General features: G+C 40.8%; 1 protein-coding gene across 1 annotated transcript in view; it reads right to left on the minus strand.

Annotated features, from left to right (window-relative positions):
• The window catches only part of FNDC3B (fibronectin type III domain containing 3B), a 196,332-nt gene that overhangs the window by 16,972 nt on the left and 155,996 nt on the right, over positions 1 to 23,364 (minus strand). Inside the window, exons 21-24 of the mRNA XM_027891324.1 lie at positions 22,251 to 22,400; positions 17,957 to 18,237; positions 11,018 to 11,230; positions 1,561 to 1,727 (exon numbers count right to left, since the gene is read on the minus strand). Coding sequence (XP_027747125.1) covers positions 1,561 to 1,727; positions 11,018 to 11,230; positions 17,957 to 18,237; positions 22,251 to 22,400 — 811 coding nt within the window. The remainder of the gene's footprint in view (positions 1 to 1,560; positions 1,728 to 11,017; positions 11,231 to 17,956; positions 18,238 to 22,250; positions 22,401 to 23,364) is intronic.

Here is a 23,364-nt window from a genome sequence, read left to right on the forward strand (position 1 = left end):
GATGAAAAACTGAACTAAGTTCATCACATAAATTCCTCTGTATTGCTCTGAGTACCAAAGGGAATCAACACCACCACCTTGGCTCATCAGATCTCTCTTCCCTGCAGCATCACCTCCCCTCAGCAGTGTTCACTAGCACAGTTTTTGTTGTGCCCTTTTCTCTGTTACAGCCAGTGTTTTGTCATGTACCCAAGGTCCCAGCCTACACACGACCTGCTATTTGCAGTGTTTTACTGCTTGATATTCAGCCGAGGGTGTGAGTCATATTTAACAGGAACTCAATAGGCAGGCAGGGAGTTTAAACCAAAAACCTAGGTGAGGTGAATTGAATAAAACGGATTATTATCCAACAAAAAGAACGTGTGACTACAGTGCATGCCAGCATCATTGGGCTGGTTTTATCCACTTAGTGCTGCAGATGCACCAACCCACACCAGCCTGGGTCATTCAGCAGGAGCTCCATTCCCTTGGCTGGTAGCACATCTTACACCTGTGCAATGGTGTGAACTGGGATAATTCACCCCTGGCTAAATACCTTTACCCTTAGTCACAAAGATATTTTTTGCTTGAGACCGTTGTTCTTCCTGGGGGTGACTCAGAGCAGCTACCTCAGGGAGCAGGGAAACACAACCCCGCAGTGCTCTCCCCTCTCTACATCTTTGGTTACCAAAGGTGTCAAAATCACCAAAGCCAGACTTTAGGTACAGAGCAGCAAACAAAACCTCTCTGACAAAGTGGCAGTTGCTGCTTCTCACAGTACATGACATGACTTGGCAGGGAAACTTAAGCACCCCAGGAAGAAGAGGTGCATCTGATTTCAGCTCAGCTGATTCGACAGCCCATAGAGCGAACCTGCTGCCTTTGTAACAGGGCCTAATTAGGTCTAGAACTAAAGGCCTTAATTACATGAAGTTTTATAATGAAGCATCTTTTACTGTGTTTTGTACTGTTTTTAGTTTTGCTCCTTCCTTCCTCCTCCTCAGAAGCAGGATAATTACGTAGGACAAAATTTACACAGAGTAAAAGACGTTTCATTATAAAACTTCATTTAATTAGGCCTTTAGTTCTTCTAGTGGAGCACATACTGAGTTCTAATTCTAATGCTCTATAGGTGAAATATCATAATTACTTTTATACATTAAAGGAAAAATAAACCCTAAAGTTCTATGTTAGACATCACCTACACATCTGACAACATTAAACTTCCTTAAAGCTTAAGTTGGTAGGTACACATATACACTACAGCTGTTAGATCCTTGGTATAAGTGCTGCTGTAACCCAGAGCAATCCCCTGGCAAACATTGTTAGCAGCAGCATTTTAAGGGTTTATGTATCAGAGCAGTGGTTGACGTAACATTTATATTGTTTGTGTGATTTTTTGGGTGATAATTTTGCTTTCCACCATAACTTCACAATTCACAGAAATCTACAAGCAGCACAAATTGATTCCTCATGTGTTATTACATTCTTATGGTAACCCTTAGAAACTCACTGCATACTTACCAGTTCCACAAATATTTACATGTTATTTAACTATATGTAAAAAAATCTGCTACATACCTTTGATTGCAGGTGGGACTGACTTAGTTGTGCAGAAGGTACAGATTTCTGAGAAAGGTCCCTCCCCAGCATCATTTACTGCCTGTATTCTGAACGAGTAACAGGTGGACTCTGTCAGCCTTTGTATCTTGTACGTATGACTTGGTCCCCTATAAATTGGGATAAACCTGAAACAATAAAAACGAGAACATGTATTTACCCTGGAGTGGCATTGACATTCCTGGTTATTACATTTGTCAGCTCAAAGTATCCATCTTGTGAAAAGTGGCACCACGTGCTCTGCAGAGCTGTTGAGGGCATGTATAAAAATGTCACCTTATTAACACACTAACAATGACGAAGGAGGTTGGGGAAAGCAGAAGCTCATTGTCCTTTTTGCAACTACTATAACCTTGTAAAATGATTATATGAATTACCAGGAAGAACATCTGCCAATGGACTTCCTATACCTAGGAGTCAAAAAGGACTGAACCTGCGTTCTGCTACAATACACTGTGTGTGCTGGTGGTTTAAAACTACAATTAAAACATGATTAATATGTCAGCTCTCTTATGGCTTTGGACTTTATTTGCATATTAAGGCACAAAGACCACATCTTATCTGTGCCATCTTAAGCCAGAGTAATCCTAGTTAAGATTAGAACATGGAGATTGTGTAATATATTTGTAATATGTTACACACTTCTCAGTTCTGAAGAGCCCACAGACTGAAGACAGTCAAAGAGCAGAGACAGAAACAGGTTCAGACAGAACACACGATGGTCTGTGAGTGAGAAGTCACAGGGTAAGCATAATTATAATGAGGGAGATATGGAGGATGGAAAAGGATGCCAGCCTGGGAGTGCTGGGCATGCCCACACGGACAGCTCTGCTCCAGAGCAGGCTGAGACCACACCACACTAAGGAAGTGACTCCCAAAACACTCCCACTGACAAGACTAAACAAGAGTGCGTGCAAACTTGTCCAGCAGTGTAACACAGAACAAAATCACTGTCACCTGATCTTATAAAAATTAATGTACAGTACCTAAGGAGAATCTGACTTTATCTTCTATTGCTCTGCTCAGATTCTTTTCACTAACAGTTGTATGTTAGGCAGTAACTTCTAACTAAGACCCTGACACCCAGGTGCTGAGCAGAATAGAGATGAAAATAAATAAAGAGGAAGCACCCAAGATGTGCTTCCATCCCACTCAGCCTCCAGTGGGAACAACGTCTGTGCTCGGAATAGCCCCAAACCCGGAGAACACAAAATTTGTTGCGTGGGATCACTTTTTTTTTTTTTAATCTATCATTTAGTACGCATTCAAATATCTTAACTATTTCAGCAGATTTTAAATCACCAGGAAGCCAAGAGAGATTTCTGACCTCCCTATCTAGGTGCTAGCTTTATCCTTTGGCTTTGCATGAGACACAGAGTACAACCAATTTGAGCATTTCAAAGAAACTGGGTCTGTCATTAGCTCTCAGGGACAGAAATCAATTTGTATTACATTATGATTGCAATCCACGTAAGTACAAACAGAGATCAAGAATCATCTGTAGTAAAGGGACATGTTCTGGTAATTCAAATTACTGGAAATGTTCTCTGAGGACTAACGTGACTTACTAACCCCACTGAGTTTTAGAGAGCCCCACATCTTGATTAGAAATCAAAGATCTATGCCCACAAGTTTTTTAAGAGGAGAGTTTAGGGCCAATTTTCAAAGAAGAAATAGGGATTTTTTTTTTATCCTTACGTTTATACAGTTTTAAGAATTACCTGCCATCCCACATTTCTGAGGCTCACACAAGCAGCTCAACTTTCACAAGACTGACACAAACCTCTTCTCATGGAAGAAAATTTGCTCATCACTGTGTGATGAGCAAAGCACATGTACTTAGGACGGCATTAAGATTAGGCTCCAAGACTGCTCTCCCTCACCACTTCTTGCAGCTCAATCAAGCAGCTGCCTCAGAAACCCCTGCAGTACTCTCAGAAGTGCAGAGACCTGTCCCCAGCCCTGATCCAAGGGCAACAGACAGAAAAAAAAAATACATATTTTACAATAAAGACCTCTTTGTAATCATCAGCAGAGTTAGGTAAGCAAGGGAGCACAAATATTCCCTACCAGCGAACAGACAAGCACACCCTTACCCCAGACTGGGCTTAAGGTACACTGCTAGACATTTATATGGTCAATGCCAAGGACTTAGTCCTCAAATTACATTTTCACCTTTTGGATATGATTAAGGTTTCATAACACTGAGGAAGTGATCTGGAAAAACACTTGAGCTCCTCCTGTCATTTGGGAACGGGATCAATACTCCCAGTTCAGTTAATACTGATACTCCCATCTAGTTCCCATCTCCCCTCATTTTCACTTCTCTATCTCAAAAAAACATCTGTAAGGAAAGCAAAAACTATGGAGAAGCTTGCATGACAAGACTGTAATGGAAGCACACTAAAACTTCTGAGATTCAACCATATTTGAGGAACGAGAGCTTCCAATTGTGGAAGAAGAAAGGCTGATTACTGAGTTAAATTCAATTGCTATTGGGCTTTACTATGACACTAATGCTTTGTAATTTTGTTAGAAGATGCAGATCATGATGGAAGACACATAATAAAGATGAAATACTAATTTCAAAATACTAGTGATTTTTTGATAAGGTAGTATTTTCCTCACGTCTAAACTAGGCACTCCATAATCCTCCAGGATTATTCCTGTTATTTTTAAAATAGTATAGTTAATTGATGTAGGTGGCTATACATTTGGAGCAACATATCCTACAATCTTGTTCCAGGCCTTGTTCCAAACATTTTCTTAAAAACAAATCATCTTTGAGCTTGTTTGCAAGGATTTGATCTCTTATGTATTTAAAAGCTGACTTAATCTGCGTATGGAAAATCTCCCACATTCTCTATCTCCCTCTCATTGGCTTGCCCAGCAGAATTTAAAAGACAGAAGGCTACATACCTTAACTGGTACCTTGCCTTTGAAAACACACTGCCTCTGGGGGTTAATGGCATTCTCAGTACAGCTGTTTTGGTTTGGTTTTTGTTTTTTTTTTTTTTTTTTTTTTTTTTAAGTTTGCACCATGCATAATTAAATCTGAATTATTCTAATTTACCACGCCGTGGTGTTGCCTCTCCTCTCCACTAAATTAACAGTGGATATCGAAAAGAAGGTATTTTTCTCCAGGGATGGAGATGCTCTCCAGAGGCTACTTCCCCCTCATCTCACTTGGTTGATCCCAATTTTCCCTTCCCAGACGTTCTCACGTTGTCATGGATTATTCATTTACCTGCTCACAGCAGAGAGAACATGATGTCCTCCAACGATTGTTAGGGAGACACCACTCCTGTTAGTTTTTCATCAATACCTTTTTATTCTCAGTGAAGATCTTCTTGGAAATGTTTTACATGTGGCAGCTATTTTGTTTCTTCCACTTTAGTCACTTCCAGTTGAGCAGAAGAATATGAATGTACTCGCTCTACCTCTGCTCATTAGTTCCCAGCACATTTTAATCAGCAGGTTCCCTTTCAAACTCTTGGGGTTTGTTTATATTTTAGTAACCTGTTGGTTCCTACAAGAATTTAATCTGAAAGAAATTCTACCCTACAGCACTAAGAAAGATGGCAATCTTGAGCTGAGGAACAAAGGCTGAAATAGCCATCTCAACTAGTTCTGTTACTGCCTCCCAAAGAATGTACCCATCTGCCACAATTTTGGCTGGAGAGGAATCATTAATACAGCACCAGTCTGACCTGGCAACCTAGGGCTTCAAAACAGCATAAAAGGGAAACTGCCTAATTAGAAACTAAAGTACAAGCATTTCACAAGCCAACATCCCTTTTAATACTATTAATGCAACACCGTGTTATCTGCACGTTTACAGCCCCCACACCTGCTTTCTTAGACTATTCTTCTATAATTTGGTTAAAGAACTTTATCAAACACTCACAGATTTCTGTGATTTTCTCTCCCCACCAGCAGCTCCCTGTACTACAGGTGGCACCGAGGAAAGCAAAGTTTCAAACCAAACCCATCTAATTCACAGAGACAGGAGTAAAGTCAATGCACATTTTTTTTTTTAAATTTTTGCTGCATTTTGAAACATTCAGCTCAAAGAGAAAAGCTTCACATCTGCAGCATCCCCACATCCCTCACTGCTCCTTTGACCAGCACCAGGCTGACCTGATCTTTTCAGCTTTAGGGCAGCTTTTCGAGCCACTCTTCGGGATTTCCTTTTGCAGGCAGATGCTGAGGGAAGCCAAATACATGACAAAAGAGTTCCCCTCAAGAATTTTGGGGCTCCCACAGCCTTTCCCAGCCCTGGCTTCCAGTCCTAACGTGAAGTGTGGACCAAAGAGATGGAATGCACTTGCCCCTTTGACCTGAAGATCTGCTTTCTAGAAGATATCTGTATTATATTATATATAATCTATGTAATACTGTATGTGCACCACTGTCAGTATGATTTTTGTTTCTAGGAATAATAATAATAATAATAACAGGACACAGTGAAGGAGACAACATTTCCTTCCTTAAAAAACCAAAACTAAGTGGAGAATGGAAAATGACAAGTGATAAGTCAGATGGGAAGAGTTTGGTTTTCTTCACTGAATTACCTGGCACACTCGCAGGGTAAACAAAGGGTACTTTAGCCAAAAATCGATTTTTAGCTTGTTCCTACTAGATCATCTTTCATCTGGAGCTGAATCTGTGTTTGTAACCCATATTTACAACAGATAGTTACTTGTCAGATGTCTGAAATAACTGAGAATGGAAGTATTTCAGCCTACAGAAGCTCCTCCATAGCAAGAAAAATAGCCTTTTTTTTTTGGAAGAAGCAGCTGGGCACGTTCAGGAGGAACGGAAGACAGATCAGCAAAGTGCCTGACAGATGATTCCTGTGTTCAGCCACATCTGGGGCCAAGGAACAGACAGGAGGGACAATATTGAGAACAGCTTAAATGGGAATTAACAGCATTTGAATGAAAGATCCGGGAAAAATCACAAAGAGCATGCAATGGCCTGTTGGAACTATAGAGTCAGGAAGAAGTAGATGACCAGGCAGCTACCAGCACCTTGCTTGCAATGGCAACGTGTTAATAGGCAACACAGATACAAATAAGAGTGGACTTAAAGCTAAAACCAAAAGAGAACACAGTTCAGCACTAGCAAACTAATGTTCTTACAGCCCCTGCATGTGTTTATCTTCCTTGTGCAGCACTACATCCCCTTTCCCAGTATGGCAGCAACTAATGGTGTTTATGGACCTTAAAATGAAACTCATTCAGCACATCGTGTTCACAGCCACTGACGTGACAGCCTCAGTAATCTGTTTGGGCAAAGCTCGCGAAGGAAGCCAAGCTCAGTCTTGAGTTCACCAACAGCAGCAAAGTGAAGCTGGGACCAAAATGAAAATGTGCTCTTGAAAAACTGGCCAACGTGATGCTGTTGCACTGAGCTGAACTCCAATTACCACTTTAGGGATTAAACAGTTATTGCTCTAAGGAAAGCATTATTTCTCTTATGAGGCTGTTGCAGATGTGCAGAAAGTAGCTTTCATTACAGTGACAATCTTGGGTCTAAATGCTGCTCTTATTTATGATCTACTGTCTGGAATACTCAGTTATCCACAAAGTCTGAAGTTACCTGCAGATGTACACAGATCAAAATGCAAGAGAAAATTTTATTTCTTGCCAAAACCAGGGATTCCTTGAAAATATTTAAGGAATAGCATCCAATTCCATGCCTTCTTACATTCCTAACATCTCAAACATTTAATGTGGTTTTATCACACACACATAACAGTTAACTCGTATCTTCTAAAATTGTTTACTCCTGTTCCTAGGAACGAAGTCGAAATGCATTAACAAATTAACCAGTTGACACTTGGAACAATTCTCCCTCTTCTTTTTCATTTGCACGGCCCTCATTGCAAAGCCCCAAGTGCAGGATCAGGATGCCCTTAATACAAAAGTAATTACTGTTAATAGCAATGCTCACCTACACAATGCAGCACTGTGAGGGGCAGGTTACCTGGAAAACTTCTCTGAATGTTAACTTTCCATCTACCCACGCTTGCCTAGTAAACTGGAGTGTGACATTTGTCTTGGTGCTCATTCCTAATTTCCTTTCATCACATATGTTTTACCCAATACGAAAATGATTTTCTTTTCCTGCAGGTTTTTGCAAGGATATGTTAACTTATCTAATTTTGTATTTTAATAGAATTTCACAAGCCAGTAGGACTGAAACATATCGGTAATTGCTGCTAAAATGAGTGTAAATTGTCTTGATCAAACCATGAGTGTAAACAATTTTTTAATTAGACTGCTTGAAATTTGCAATAACCAGGGCATTCAACATGCTTGGGGAGAAAAGGTTTCCAGTACCACTGTGAAGACTATGGAAGTGTGGGAGAGTTATCAATGACATATTTGCTTAGGTTGCTTCTTACCTATGACTCTCCCTTAAAATGTAATTACATATATATTTATTCAGATTTCTGTACACACACAAAAATCACAGAACTTACCTCAGCTGCAACATACAGTTGTCTAAAAGAAACACAAGCAACTGATAAATGACCCACTGAAAATGCACTTGCTAATTCTCTTTCAGACTGGATAATGCAAGCATTTTAAGACACTAAGAGGTGTAATTAGTTGGAGGAACAACTACAGACTAATTACCACCACAGAACAAAAAACCAAAAAACATTAATTAGGTTCCCTTTTTCCCCAGAGAGGAAAAATCCATAGTATTCTGGAAAACAGAGTAATTTGATTTACATGATTATCTTGACATTACCAAAATTAGGAAATGAAGACACAACTGACACTTTACTAAAAAAAAAAAAAAAAAAAAAAAAAAAAAGGAATTTCATAGTCCTTCTTACATAAAGGTCACTTACTCTTAAATAACGTTCCCATGTACTGAGCTTTCTAGAAACAGATTTTTCTTCATCTCCACTCAGTGCTACTCATAATGGAAAGGACAAGGGATGCTAATTTGATCTTACTAAATGTCACCCGCTAAAGAGCTAAGGAGAGCTAAAGCAGGTACATTTCTGATGTGCAAACCTTCTCAAGCCCTTACATTATTCAGTGGCAGGAGATTTCCAAGTATTTTGCTTCACAGGTCTCACAATCAATGAAACATTTGGTCTCCAACAACCGGCCTGTTATACCTCATTACAACATGGAAAAGTTAAAAACAATTCTTAATGACCAGCACACACTGAGGAGCACTGCCTGACCATCATTACATAAAGCCAGAGCTGAATATTTGCCAAAAGGCCATTAAAGTTATCGGGCCAGAATGAGACTTACTGATGATTTTTTTTTTTTTTTTAAAGAATTTGCTCATCTTTCTGTTTGTGAAAATGCTTTAATGCCATTTTAAAGCCAAATTCTACTGTAAAACAAAGAAGGGTCCAACTGTAATATATTGAGCTGAGGGACTTCAACATAAAGCTGTCATCAGAAATTTCAGATGCCTTATGGAATACAGTAAAAATGTCCTCTGAAAAACTGAGGATACGACAGAGGTCAGTTCTGAGTTATCCATGTTTACACCACAGCCTCTTCCCCCGAGTCAAGTACCATTTCTTCTCCCCAAAGGACTCTAAAACACCCCTCTTTATCATTTATTCTGTGTCATTTTTCACCAGTCTGGTTTCCTAGAGGGGTCAATGCCCCAGGCCTGTCAGTGTTCCAGAGGCATTGGGACAATGCCCTTAAAAACACACTAACTTGGCCAGCCCTGAACTGTCCAGGCAGTTGGACTGGATGACTGTAGGTCCCTTCCAGCTAAAATATTCTGTTCTATTTAATTATTCCCTTAGGTGTCCACAGATTACTGGCATTAACCTGTGCAATTGAAGAGGCCAGTGATGGTCAAAGAACCACATTCCAGTATTTTCCATAAGCACACACACACGAGTGAGCAACAACAGGGTTTATTTAATGGGAATGATCTCAGAGAGGACTCCTACCTCTGTAACTAACTGCTGCTTCTACCAATTCATGTGTGGGCTGTCATTCTCTGCTCATTAGGAATGATAGCTCTCCCAAATGTACAAAACCGTGCTCTGCATCCTTTCAGGAGCATCTCTCACTGTGATCGATGCACACAACGGAGAGCAAAAAGGGACTGTCAGATAGGGAACAAATAAATAGATCTCACTGCCAGGAACTGCCAGCTCCCACCCTTCTCAAACACAACAGTGACCCCATCCCAATCCTCTGCTGTGCCCACACCAGGATGCACTTCACCAGCCACAGGGCTCTGGCTCGTTTCAGGAATTATCTGAGCTGATTTCTGCAAACCCAACACCAGAGGAAGCCATTTCATGCAGGGACTCCATTCAAGCAGGAGCACAACGTAGATGAGAAGTCTCTCTGCATCTCTGGGAGCTCATGTGGACTATAAGCCAAATTAAAAGCTAAAAAGACCTAGCAGAGTATCAAGTCCAAATTCCTCCTGATTAACAGCTCTTAAGAGAACAATTGCAGCGGGAAAAGCTGGTGCAAAAGCAAAGGATCATGCTAAAGCCTTATGCAAGAGCAAAGGGGAAAAAAGCTGCCAGGTAACACAACGTATTTTATTCTTACAAGGAAAGTTGCTATTTTCTCCAATACAAAACCAGGTTTAAAACAATTTATAGCTCTTCACCATCCTACCTGCAGTGGTACATGAAAGCAAAACAAAGCAGCCTGCTGGATGTGTCCAGCTGACTGGATCCCACCCTGCTGCAGGTGATGGGCTCCTGCCAAGCATCACTGCACTCTGAGGGAGCTGATTTTACCAGTCAGACTTTCAAATGGGCATTTATATTCATTGGACACCTCTCAGTATTAATACAGGGGAGCCTGTACTCTCTCTGCTTCAGTACAGCTGAGGTACTGGGAGATATTAAGGCATTATTCATCGTGGGTTTATTACGTAAAATTAGAGTTTTTGGGCCAAATCTTCAGTTGGCATAAACTCAACACAGCTCTATTTAAATTAAAGGAATTGGGTTAATTTACATCAAATTATGATCTGTACTGAAGGTCTCTAAGGATTATCTTCTTGATAAGTCAGTTATTTTACCTAATTGAAGTAGTTGAGAGCGTTTCTTAGTAAATTATGAGCCATCTATGATATTTATTCATTGAAGAGCTCAGACTGCTAGGCAATACTTGCATATTATCTTTCTTTCCTTCCCTGTTTTAACTGAACGTATCTCATCCCAACCTTGGAGCTACATTATCTTATCTTCCAATACAAATTTCACATGGGAAAACAGTTTTTGCTTAGCACCGTTAATTTAAACACAGGGTTTTTGTGTTTCTTGCACACCTTATTTCAAAATTATTGTTTACCCACCAAGCCAGCGCCAAGCTCATATTTCCTGATGCTCCAAAAACATTGAACAGCCACAAAATCCTGACCATCACGTTGCCCAAAAAGAACTTACCTTTTATTTCTGTCTTCTATCTGCAAGATATAGACCATGTCATCAGCAACGTGAAGCTTGGAGCTGCTGTCTCCCCACTTCAGCTTCAGGCTCTGAGGCCCTGCTGCAGCACACTCTAACCGTGGAGGTAAGGGTGGTAAAGGCCTGGTTTTTGCTTTAATAAACTGGCTAAAAGGTCCAGCTCCAATTTCATTGACAGCCTGGATCCTGATCCTAAAACAAACAAAAAAGGTAAATGTCAAATAAGGCGCTTTCATGAGGTTCTTGACATAAAAATGTCTTAGAGAAACAAGAGAGCCTTGGCAAACTGGAAGGATCTGCAAACACAACACCCAACAGATATCATCCTGTTTAAGTTGCGAGAGATGCAGTGAAGGTGGCAAGAAATGCAGGAAGGCAGAAGGGGAAGATTTAGGTCAGCAACCTCAGGATCTGATGACAGTCCCTTCAGCCACACGAAGAAGGGACAGCAGCACAAGAACAAGTGCAGCCTGGGAAACACAAAGTGCGTAACCATGAATAAATAAAAAGCAGGAGCGTGTTCTGGTTGTCTAACAAAGATCATGGGCGAATTTAGGTGAAATCATTCAGTGAAAGCATTGGTGTCACTGCCATGAAACCCATCTCCATGTTGGCAAACATCCCTGAAGACCAAAGAGCAGTGTTATTTCAGTGTGTGCAGTGTCTCACAAAGGACGCTATTTAAGTACAGGAAGCTCTACCAGGAAGAGCTAATGGAGAAGTTTAAATCCATAAACCTCCTACACTGCTACACAAACGGCAGAAATATTTACTGTCAGTGAACTATCTATTAGATCAAATAAAAGTTGGACTCAAGTTGCTCTCACAAGATACAGAAAAGCCCTCGAGCCATTTGAGTCACATTAAGGGCATCTAGAAGAAAAACAGACCACCTGCCTGGTCACAGAGGCTTTAATTTGGAAATATTCTTAAGCCTGAGCCAGTCTTCCAAATTCTTTCTTAAGACCATGACTCCTGCCCTCTGTTTTGTCACTTTCTCTTGTCTGTCTGCACCTTAGTTTAATAATTTGTACACTGAGAATCTGCTAACAGGGACGAGTGAGGAGCAGCAATCTTTGGCTACAGTCACATCAACAGCACCATAAAAAAAAATGGGAAATATGTATTTCAAAAGAGCTTAGAGGACTGTGTAAACAGAAATATTGGTACACACAAGCCTGAAAGGTTTCAAAATGAAGTGAAAATAAGAGAAAACAGGATGGACCAAATTAATTAATTTTTTTTTAAGATAGTTCAGCCTAGTTTAGATCACTGGACAGATGCCATTTACAGTGGAAATCCTGTGCACAGCAGCCTTGTATTTTTCTCATGGGAAAAGACTCTCTACAAGAAGTGTTGCTTCTCAAAACTATCAGCCACCAAGAAGGCAGAAGTTCCTGGGGAAGGTGGTAGGGGGAGAAGGAAGAGCAGAACCCCCACGACTGCCTGCTTCGGGGAAAGCAGGTGACAAATAGAACTGTCTTTGCTTGGCAGAGCTACTTATTTTGACTGAAGGACATAAAGTAAGTTCACATAAACAATGTATGAAAAATTACTTTGCTTTGAACAGCAAGTTTTCAGCTCTACCCTTAGAATATGTAGAGTAAAAGGGATAGGGAAAAAACCCTCAAATCTTCCTCATTAAATGAATCCTCAAACTATATTTGCTGCAATTTCAAGGAAAAAATGGTTATATTATTAATAAACATTAAGGATGTGTTGTGCTTACACAGTCCTGTAAACGTGTAGTTAAACCTTTGCTTATTGACCCAGACATGAACAGGGGTAATGCATTGCTTGGTGGGGAGCTGCATTTTCCTTCTAACCCTCCTTTTGGCTTCAGGAAATGCACCCTGACCACCTTACAGCACTATACTACGGTGATTTAACCCCCTTTCTCCCAAAGGGTGGATGGCACAAAGGAAGATCTAGTGGGAGCCTCCTCTTCAAGTGCTGCATACATAAAAAGCATTTGGCATAAAAAGAACAAAAGGTTTTTCTACTATCTGAAGAAGTGTAATTAATACAGGCATTGATCTTATTTCATATTATGTTATTACATCAATATTTAATGGTCCTTATTGTAGCAAAAATAATGTGAAAACTGCCCGAATTTTCACTGTTTTCTGGCAAGTTATCCCCTTAGCATATGAACAGAAACAGTAACAGCTACATTACAAAATGCTTCTACTTATTTTATAGATTGATTACAGCAATGTGCTCTGGAGTACAAAGCCCTTTTTTTTTTTTGGCTTTGTTTAATTTGGTACTATTTAAAATCCCAGTAACAACAAAGCCTCTCCTGTCCTCAAGTAACTTTAGCCCATTTCCAAATGGCAGCCACCACACCTGAAAACAACCAGTGACTGAACTGAATCTCAAATACCACATTTCTCAGGCAGAAGTGGATAGATTTATTTAACAGATATGTGCATGAGCATACACCTGCATTTACTTGTCTTCCTTTTGCCAGGTATTTGCATGAGGTAAAAATGTGTCTTTTCTCTCTTTTGTTGCTGTTTTCCTCTGCTGCACAGTGTTCTTGCCCCCCTCTTCTGACGCAGAAGTATGCCCACACATCCCCTCCTTCCCACTCTGGAGCACAGCAAGGTGCTGATGGAAACTCTTAAGACTTGAAATAAAGGACAGGCATCTTCCAAATGAATGATGATACTGGGAAAGGAAGAACAGATTTGACTCTAACACGGCTGATGTGGTTATTCTTTACGACTGATTGCACCACCATAAAGCTCTGTAAATTGCCACTATCATTCCCAGGGCCTCAGCTTTGACAGAGACACATAAAACAACTAACTTTGGTTTTCTGTGCACATGACAGTGCAACTCAAACCCAGCTGTCATCTCCCTCTGAACCACAGCAGCACCTCCTCAATGGATAACTTGTGAAGTCCACAGGGAAGGGGAGAAGGAAGCGAAAAACATTGGCAGAGAGGAGGACCCTGTGGAGAAGGTGGTGGGAGAACACCTTGCACTGCACCATCCCTGGTCCAGCTCAGCTGCTTTCTCATGTCCCTGCCCCAGCAACACTGAGCCCTTCCAGCCGGGTGGCACAGCCAGGGTAGACAAGAGAAATTCCACAATTAAATGGAAACCAATTACTCTTTACAGAACTGATACTGAGAAAAGTCAACTCTTTATTTTCATGTAAAAGTACTGTATAGACATGTAGAAATACTTGCAATACAACCATTTCCTGAATTCCTTTCAACTTTTTCACTAGTGGTTTCTAAGTGAAAATACCCCAAACACCCTCTTGGAAAGATGGTTTAACAGTCTGACAATCACAATTTGTAAACAAGTGCCTAATTCTGCAGACCCTACAAAATAATATTTGTATTCATTCTTACATTTTCCCACTGCAACTTTTAAACATTGAGGAAAAAAAAAAAACATAAATGAGACCAGGCAAATTTAGAAACCATGAAATGATCTTAAACAGACCATTCTCTCTTATAAGATTCTTGACCCAGGAAAACCCACTAAACAGGATGCTATTTTCAGATTGGTCACAAAATCCTTTGTATAGTAATCCAACAAACTGAAAAATCGACTTCTGAATTAATTTTAGAGTCTGACATGAGAAGACTTTGATTTCCTAGTTCCCATAAGTGGAATGGCAACAGTTGCAGGACATTTGCCTGTGGAAACCTGTGGGAGTTAAAATGCCACAGACTTCCAAAGGGAGGGGAAGCAGCTCCCCCATCAGCTGCAGCCTGGATATGATGGACAGCAACCACACACAGCCTCACAGATCCCCACCCAGACTGTGCTCTCCTGGGGCTGCAGCAAGAATCAGTTTTACACTCTGAAACACTTGTTTTATAATCCACTTAAATATTGCTAATTTGAGCATCCACGTACATTCTTCTCTCTCCATCTTGGATGACCTTTTCCTTGATATTGTTTAAAGATAAAAAATATTTAGAATTTTTATTCCTAAACCAAATTAAAATTAAGAGTTGCTATTAAAATTTAATAGTGCTACTATATATTCCTGTACACTGTGTAACTTCAGAAGAACATAAGCATTGTTAAAAATTGGAAGTTGTTTCACAGTGAAGTATCTCAACAGCAGAGCACAATTATCTATGGAATGCGTTGAGTGCAGCTTGGGAACAGAGTGTAACAGAAAATGGATATTTCTATGACTGTTGAATACTTATTTATTGTGGAATATTTATTAACTCACTCCTAGTTACATCAGTTCAGGGAAAACCAGTCCAAGTACATTACCCTACAATGCGAGTTTCCAGACCTTCATTGGCTATGTCAGTAAAGCAGAAAGAAAGACTGCAGAACTCGGACATATTTCTGCAGCTGCTCACCAGCCAGGATGTTTCACACAGTGCTTTGGGGAGGCAGCTGCTTTCTGCAGCAGGAGAGCTGGGTTGTGCCTGATGCTGGACAACTCCTCTTGGATCAGCCCTAGGAGGGCCACCAGCAGCGTGACAGAGGCACATCCCAGCTCCTCCTGCCTTACATGTATGTTGGCACATAAATCCTTCTCGTGGCATTCTGGCTAGGTTTGCTACTAAGACACATAAACCATTCAACTTGTCAGCTTTGAGCCCACCTCTGCCAAGAGCCTGCAGCCTGCTTGGCGTACTTTGGGCTGCCCCTGTACAGCTGTTCCCACCAAGAAGCTGGAGGTAGCAAAGCAATGCCAGACCTAAGCTAACAGGTCCAACGGGGTGGACACACATAGAAAGGCTGCTAGAATCACCCTGTTATCCCAAACAACGTTCCTTTTCCAATTTTGGACTTGATGGATTCACAAGAAGCAAGATTTGCTTTCAATTTCGTGTTCCCACAACCAAAAAACATTGACAGTGGAATTCCGATGCAATTAAAATATATAAACCCTTTGCTGATTTACTTCAAATTCTGATGAAACTTTGGTAAGAGAGCTCAGAGCCTGAAACCCAGTAGTACTTGGTTTGTTTAGTCTAGGAAAAACACATTCACTGCTTTTAAACCCAGTAGGGAATAAACACTTGAGAGGGAGAAGAGCTAATTGTGTTAAACAAAGTTGACACAAAAAGAGAAACCATCAGTGAAGAAATTTAGAGGATGAGATCAGTGATGTTCTGAAACATTCTTCTGATTAAACCAAAGAGGACAGAAAACCCACCACCTTTTAGTACACAGCCTGATAAACCAGTTCCTTAAGGATACATTTATCAGAGCACAGAAGTTCACTGATCAAAGACAGGTAAGATACGCCTGAAGAAGAAATATCAGTGAGTTAAGGATCAACAGCAAAACTACTCTGACATATCTATTTTTGATTAGCAGAGAAATACTTCCAACTATAGGTGAAGTGCATTTTTGCAATCCAACTGCAGTGACTTGTCTCCCCTGACAGGCATGAGATGCAAAATTTGGGGTTTTTTTCTCTTGTTTTACTCAAGAAAAGAGCTTTCCTATATTAATACTTCTGATCAGTCACCCCCTGGTTTGTGCTCTTCAAGATGTTTTTTTTTGGATAGGAACTTATTCTTACAGCAATATTTAGAACAGTTGCAGTTAATGCTTGTGGCTTCAGCTGTTTTATTTGGATCAGAGACAGGCAAGACTCCCTGATTAAAATGATGTGATTTAATATGGTGCTTTTTACAAAATAATTAAATAAGAATGCAAAACAAACAAACAAAAAAATCCAATCTCTATTTGCAGGCTTTGAAGACAATGACATTTCCCTAAAGGAAGCTGCAGACAACCAAGAACCAGCTAAAAAAGAGACTGAAGAAGTGAGATTTCAGTGAAGAATTTAAATGGCCCATTCTGGTTGTCTTGACTGAGTTGCTCGAAGTTCCCATTTCGGCTGTTTTGACTCTTGGTTGAACAAACATATGAGGAGAAACCAAGGAGTATGAGACTGCCCAAGGATGATGCTGTTCCACAGCTGGGTGGTCAATCCACAGGCAAACTCTTCAACTTTATAAGAAAGATCTGTGAGAAAGCTATGTACGCTCCTCACTTTAAATGACTTTTAATGTGTATTTGTATACCTGCTGGAAAGAGCTCTTTTTTTTGGGTACAGGATGAAATTTGAATTATGAACTTTTCATTTAAATGCTACAAGACCCGTAGGATTGTGACCTTGAATATAAAAGAAAAATAAGGAAAATGGTACAACAGGTCTAGGCCATGTCTAATTTTATAACTGTGTGATCAGATTTTCAGTCTTTATTAGAACAGCACTTAAAATAGAAATTTTGTCACATCTTCTGCTATATTGCTGTTTATTGCCTGCATGGAGCCATTTTAATTTCTTAATGAGCAATTAGGGAGAAAACATATACGTCTAAACAATGAAATAATAAAATTTTGTCAATGTCATTTAGCAATTTAGGCTCTGAAGCAATATAAAGAAATTGTTTTTAAATTCGGATTATTTTTTAATTAATCTCCATATACTGGAGATAAAAAATAGCTGCAGCTACACAAATAAAAGTTCATTGTGTGTAAATTGCTAACCCTGCACAGGGATCAATACAGTTAATAATTTAAACCACTGGAATAGTACTGCCAAGCAGCTGAAAAAAGCATGAGATGTCACACTGTGATTCAAGTTATTTCTCATTTTAGAAAAAATATCTATTTATTATTTATAAATTTATTATTACCAGTGCAATCTTGCCTTAGCAGAGCAACCTCAAAAGAAGGAGAAGTCAGAGATAACGCAAGGAGAAGAGAAAGAAGGGGGGAAAAAACCACGAATTACAATTCATTCCATAAAGGAATTAGTGGAGATTTCGGCGCTCCCTAGGTCGGTGGTTTGGGTTGTTGGCTTTTTTTTTTTTTTTTTTTAACCTCACTCTCCATGCCATAAACCTTTCCAGTGTAAAACCAAGTTGTGTGTGGTCTGGACCACAGCGTGGACCCCGCACTCACCGGTACGAGGTCTCGGGAAGCAAATCGCCGATGACGTAACTGGTCACGTTCCCCACCGGAATGCTGACGTCCCCCAGGTCGATGTTGTAGGACGTGATCTCAGCTCCGTTGCTGCACGGCTCTTCCCAGGTGAGTACAAGGCACACGGAGGGGGACAGCTGACAGGCGCCCACGTGCTCGTCCTCCAGCACGGAGAGGACAGAGACGGCGTCAGGCACGGACGCGGGGATTCTGCAGGTCACCAGGTCGCTGTAGGGCCCAGCTCCGGCCTGGTTAATTGCCTGTGTGTTAAGACAGAAGATATTTACAGGATAACTCTTCTCTTTGACATGTGTATCAAGTTTGTAATAATGAACTGTGCAGCCAGGAAGAGCTGCATGAATTGTTCAGAGGATATGCAGTGCTGGCTCCCTCCCTACAGGATAACTCATACCCCTGCCCATACTAGGGAGTTAATATCTTCCTTTCTCACTCAGGGGTGTCTCTCAGAAAAACTGGAGTATATTTCTCTTTTCCCTAATAGACATTAATTAAACTTAACAGTAACCATTTTACCAGGAAACTTTGGTTAGTAAGGGAAAATGTCATAGTCATGGTGTCAGTGACATCAGGTTGCTCAGCAAAGTGGCTACCCGAAATTGTTGAGCCACCTTGTACAAAATCCCCACTATGCTGCAGGGTGCGATGTCAGATGCTTTATGCAAGCAGAGTATCCCTAGAGATAAGAGGTATTTGGCCTGTTGAGAATTACCCAGAGAATGGACAGCTAATTTCACGCTAAAAAGTTTCTGATAAAAGAATACAGCAACTCAGTGTGGCGTTAAGCCTATGACTCAAATTTCCCCAGAATCACAGAATCAATTAAGTGGGAAAAGTCACAACTCACTAGCAAATCACCACTGAAGCACACAGCTCAGTATCTTCCACCAGAGAGGACAGTAACCAATTATCAGGCTTCTCATCTTAACTCACAGATCCAGAATCCCCGTGGAAACCAAGTTTCAGGACGCAGCCCATTAGTTCTCATTAATTTCAGAGGCTGTTGTCTTTGCAAGCTCAACACTGCACACCTGTACAGGTCTGGGGTTTCATCAGCTGATGCTCAGCCAGTGGCAAATGCTGTACACAACACACTGAACTGCCTAGGAAACGACTCCTCAGGATTATCACAATCACAGGACCATCCAAATTCTTACCGAGGGTATTTTAGTCAGACCTTTACGTGCTATTGATAGAAAACTTGATTAAAGCCAGTTTATAAAGATTTGGATTAATGGGCCACTTCGTGATGTGGAGATCATACCCCCTTGGAAAATTCCACACTAGAACACAGTAATCCTCTCTGTCCTCACCTCTGCTCCCTCAGTTACCTTCAGCATAGCCAGTAATCACAGAATCATAGAATCAACCACGCTGGAAAAGACCTCTGAGATCATCAAGTCCAACCCTTGATCCAACACTGCCGTGGTTACCACACCATGGCATTAAGCACCACATCCAGTCTCATCTTAAAAACCTCCAGGGACAGTGAATCTACCACGTCCCTGGGCAGCCTATAATCCTGCTCTCCCTCCAGCCCAATGACATTTTCCCCTGGAAGGGACCATGTGACGCATCTAGTCCAATTTGCTACTCCGAGCAGGGTCAAACTGAATGCAGACCAGGTTGCCCACGTTTCTGTCCACCTGGGTCTTGAAAAATTCCAAGGATGGAGATTGCACAGCCCTTCTGGACCACTGTTACAATCCTCAATTGCCTACAGCGATAACTTATTTCTTCTTATCTCATCTGAACATCTCTATATCAACCTCTGCCTGGAGCAGCACTGGAACTCCAGGTTCTCATGAATGGCATGTAATGGGCAATATCACCTTCCCTGGATCTGCTGGCTGAGCTCCTCCTGACAGCCCAGCATCCTGCCAGCACACAAGCTATGGAGAGCGCTTGGAGTTTGTTATGGTATGGGGGGAGCTACGGGAGGTCCAGAAGGCACAGACCTTCAGAAACAGCTTGGACACTGCCCAGCACCCTCCACCATCCACATTTTCCTTACATTTGGAAAACTTAGCCCAGAGCCTCCCATCAAGATTACAACTGATTCAAAAACCAAGGCTTACAGTGTTGCCAGTGGGACTGTGATGGCACTGAAAGGACCCATCAAACAATTGCTTGATCTCTTATCTGCGCTTAACTGCAGCGAATAACTTATTTTTGCTATGCATAACACAAACACAAAGCCTTGTTCTGTTTTTCCAGGAGGCATTTTGTTCAATTGAAGAAAGAGATAATAAAGTTAGATTTGTCAGCCTTTAAAAAGCCCTTCAAAACAAATCCTGCTCTGGGGAAATCTTCTATTTAGTGAAGCGCTCCCGGAGCTGTTAAAAGTGAGCCTTGTTTCGTGCTCTGCCAATGATATGATTTGTCTTGCCTCTAAACCAGTGTTTGGCAATCTGTATCTTGCTCCAAGCAATTAATTGTCAGTGGTGCTTTATAACTGCTTTATTGGACAATCTCATCAACATAACTGATGGGAATTTCATGTTCTGTGCTGCCTAGATGCTTTCTCCTGCCACCCCCAAATGACACAATATTTCCCTTTGCAGAAGCCTCAATTGTTTTCAGGAATATTCATTACAGGAAAAAAGTTGTGCAACAGTAAAGACAATTGTCTGCCCTGCAGTGAGATGTGCCTGATCCCTCAATTCTCTCTTTTATTGAGTTACTGCAGATTGAGATAGCAATACTGTGTGTTTATTAGGAGGCCGAGTAAATGTGGTTTGGGGCATCTTTATTTTAAAAAAAGTTAAAAGAAAGATTTTTCTGTTAAAGTTGTTGACAGATGAGCAAAGCAGCTCTTATTCTCTCCTCTTTTTTAAAAGCAGACGAAAATTTCTGAAGTTATTTAACCTTCCTTCTTTGTCTGTTATGTTTTGTGGGGTGTTCGGTGTGTAATTGTTTAAATATTCCAGTGTATGTTACAACAAATTTTTCTCCATATAATACACCGATCAGATCCAGAGGATGGAGCTCTCTCGAAAGTAACGCCAGAGTTACTGATGGACTTCAATAAAATGTCTTAGTGCTGTTGTGCATTTCATCTAACTTCTACCTATGGATTAAATTACACTGGTTGTGTTAAAACTGAGTAGATTTGTGCAACATTTTTGTGGCAGGTAGTTTAAAATGAACGCCCACTGGAAATCAAAGATGCCATACAGGCTGCCTGTTTCCATGTTTAACATCAAACTTTCCTTGGGCTCCCTGCAGCAGTGGTCTCACAGTCTCCTCCCTGCCCCATGGATGGTGAATGCTCTCTCTCTTACAGAAACAAGAGGCACTTTCTGGCTCACACTTCCCTGCCACTCACACACGCTCTTTCACTTTGCCTTCCCCCGCAGTACTAATTCTCCCCAAAAAAATAAATTCAGTGTTCTGTTTAAAAAAAAAAAAAAAGGCAAGAAGGAAACACTTTTGGACACATGTTGCTCCTTGATCAAAGAAATTACCCTGGGTGGTCCACATGTAGCCAGCTGGGCGGGTATGTGAACTTTGGGTTGCATTAGTGGTGGTATTTTGCCTCCACATACAAATAAATCCTGTGGAAGAGTATCTTGAGCAAAAATATTTTTACTTCGCTTTCCACTTACTTTACCATCCATTTATTTTTCAGTAGACAGAAAGGAGAAAGAATGTTGTATTTTTACTTTCGTGTACATTCATAAAATGTATTTTAACTGCTACTTTTTACTGGAAGTCATAGGAGAGAAAAAAGATCAAAGAAAAAGAAATCACAGAGACTCTACACGAGATGCAATCTTACAAATCTAAGAGACAAAATGGCAATGATGAGAACTCACTTTCTGGCAGGTACCATCTCATACACACAGGAATCTACTCAGTTGCTTTGCTTTACTCAATAAATGAAACAAATGTTGGATTTCATTATTTAAGCCAGGGTAATCTTCAATATCCACTTGGGAGGTAGATGATATTTACCTCTCATTACCACGAAAAAATTGATTTTTTACTTTAATTTTCTGAAACATTTGAATTTGTTTTGGTGTCAGAGGGTAAGATGGATGTTAAAAGCGTTAGTCACTGAAAGTAACAAAATGCAAGAGCAATTTTCAAGTAATGCATCAGTCTGATTACTTAAAATAAATGTGCATTCCTTCTGACTTACAGAGCACATAACTTCAGAGCAGCTAACGATAAAAATAAGAACAACACAGTGGAAGGAAACTCTGTTTACACCTCAGATTGCAATGCATGCACCACCTCATCCCTGCCATACCTGTAGCCTGCAGCAATAATGTGCTGCTGCCGACAAGTCACTTATTTCAAAGCAGGTATCTGTGCCGCTGTAAGCAAGTTGTAGAGACTCCTCATCTTCTCCCCACTCTAATCGGTATTCAGAGATGTCAGCACCAGAACATTCAGGACTCTGCAACACAAATATTTATGTTGTTCAGTTCAGAAACGAGCACTTCAGATGTCTGTGTTTCACTGGGGAAGGAGTAAAGCACATGGGGAAAAAAAACCCCAACAACTACCCTTATTTTTAAATTAATACACCATTACTTCAGCAAATGGAAACGTACTGAAATAATGTTCCCTAATAGGTTACTGAAACAGGACAATTCTGCACAAAAATTACCTGATTGAAATTCAGAGAAATGAGAGTGCATATGCAACTACTTTGCTTTTCATCAGGACACTCAGGAATAAATTGTCTCTCCACTGGCTTGGCAGAAGCTCAACCATGGAGAACACAGAAAAAGCATCAATCTAGTGCAGTCTAGTGGAGTAATCAAAACATAGCTCTGGAAGAGCTGGCCTTTCAGCCAGAAGCAGCCACTGAGAAAAGAACACCCTCAACAAGCAAGGAGCTGGCCTGAGGTTTCCAGTGACAGTCACCCATCGGTCCCAGTACGGGACTCTGGAGTGTGGATCCTGGCACAGTAACATCCACAGTATGATTCCTAGGGAATCACAGAATCATTGCGTGGTTTGGGTTGAAAAGGACTTTAAAGAACATCTTGTTTCAACACCCAGCTGTGGGCAGGGACACCTTCCACTAGACCAGATTGCTCAGGGCCCAGTACAACCTGGCTTTGAACACTTCCAGGGATGGGGCAGCCACAGCTTCTCTGGGCAACCTGTGCCAGGGCCTCCCCACTCTCACAGTAAAGAATTTCTCCCTAATATTTAATCTAAATCTGTCCTCTTACATATATCCCCAGCAATCCTCTTATCTAGGGGAACACAAAACAAACACCTGAATGTGCTGGAGATGAATTAGAACAGGCACAACAGCACAACTTTCAAAGCAATATATTTTGTGTTTTTAACATATCTAGCTGTACTGTGTGGCCTGAAGCAGCTCAGGGGACCACTGTTGTGTGTGC

This window comes from Empidonax traillii, unplaced genomic scaffold (assembly GCF_003031625.1).
Source record: "Empidonax traillii isolate 1590-97213 ecotype Southwest subspecies unplaced genomic scaffold, ASM303162v1 scaffold319:size813200, whole genome shotgun sequence".
Taxonomy (NCBI): domain Eukaryota; kingdom Metazoa; phylum Chordata; class Aves; order Passeriformes; family Tyrannidae; genus Empidonax; species Empidonax traillii.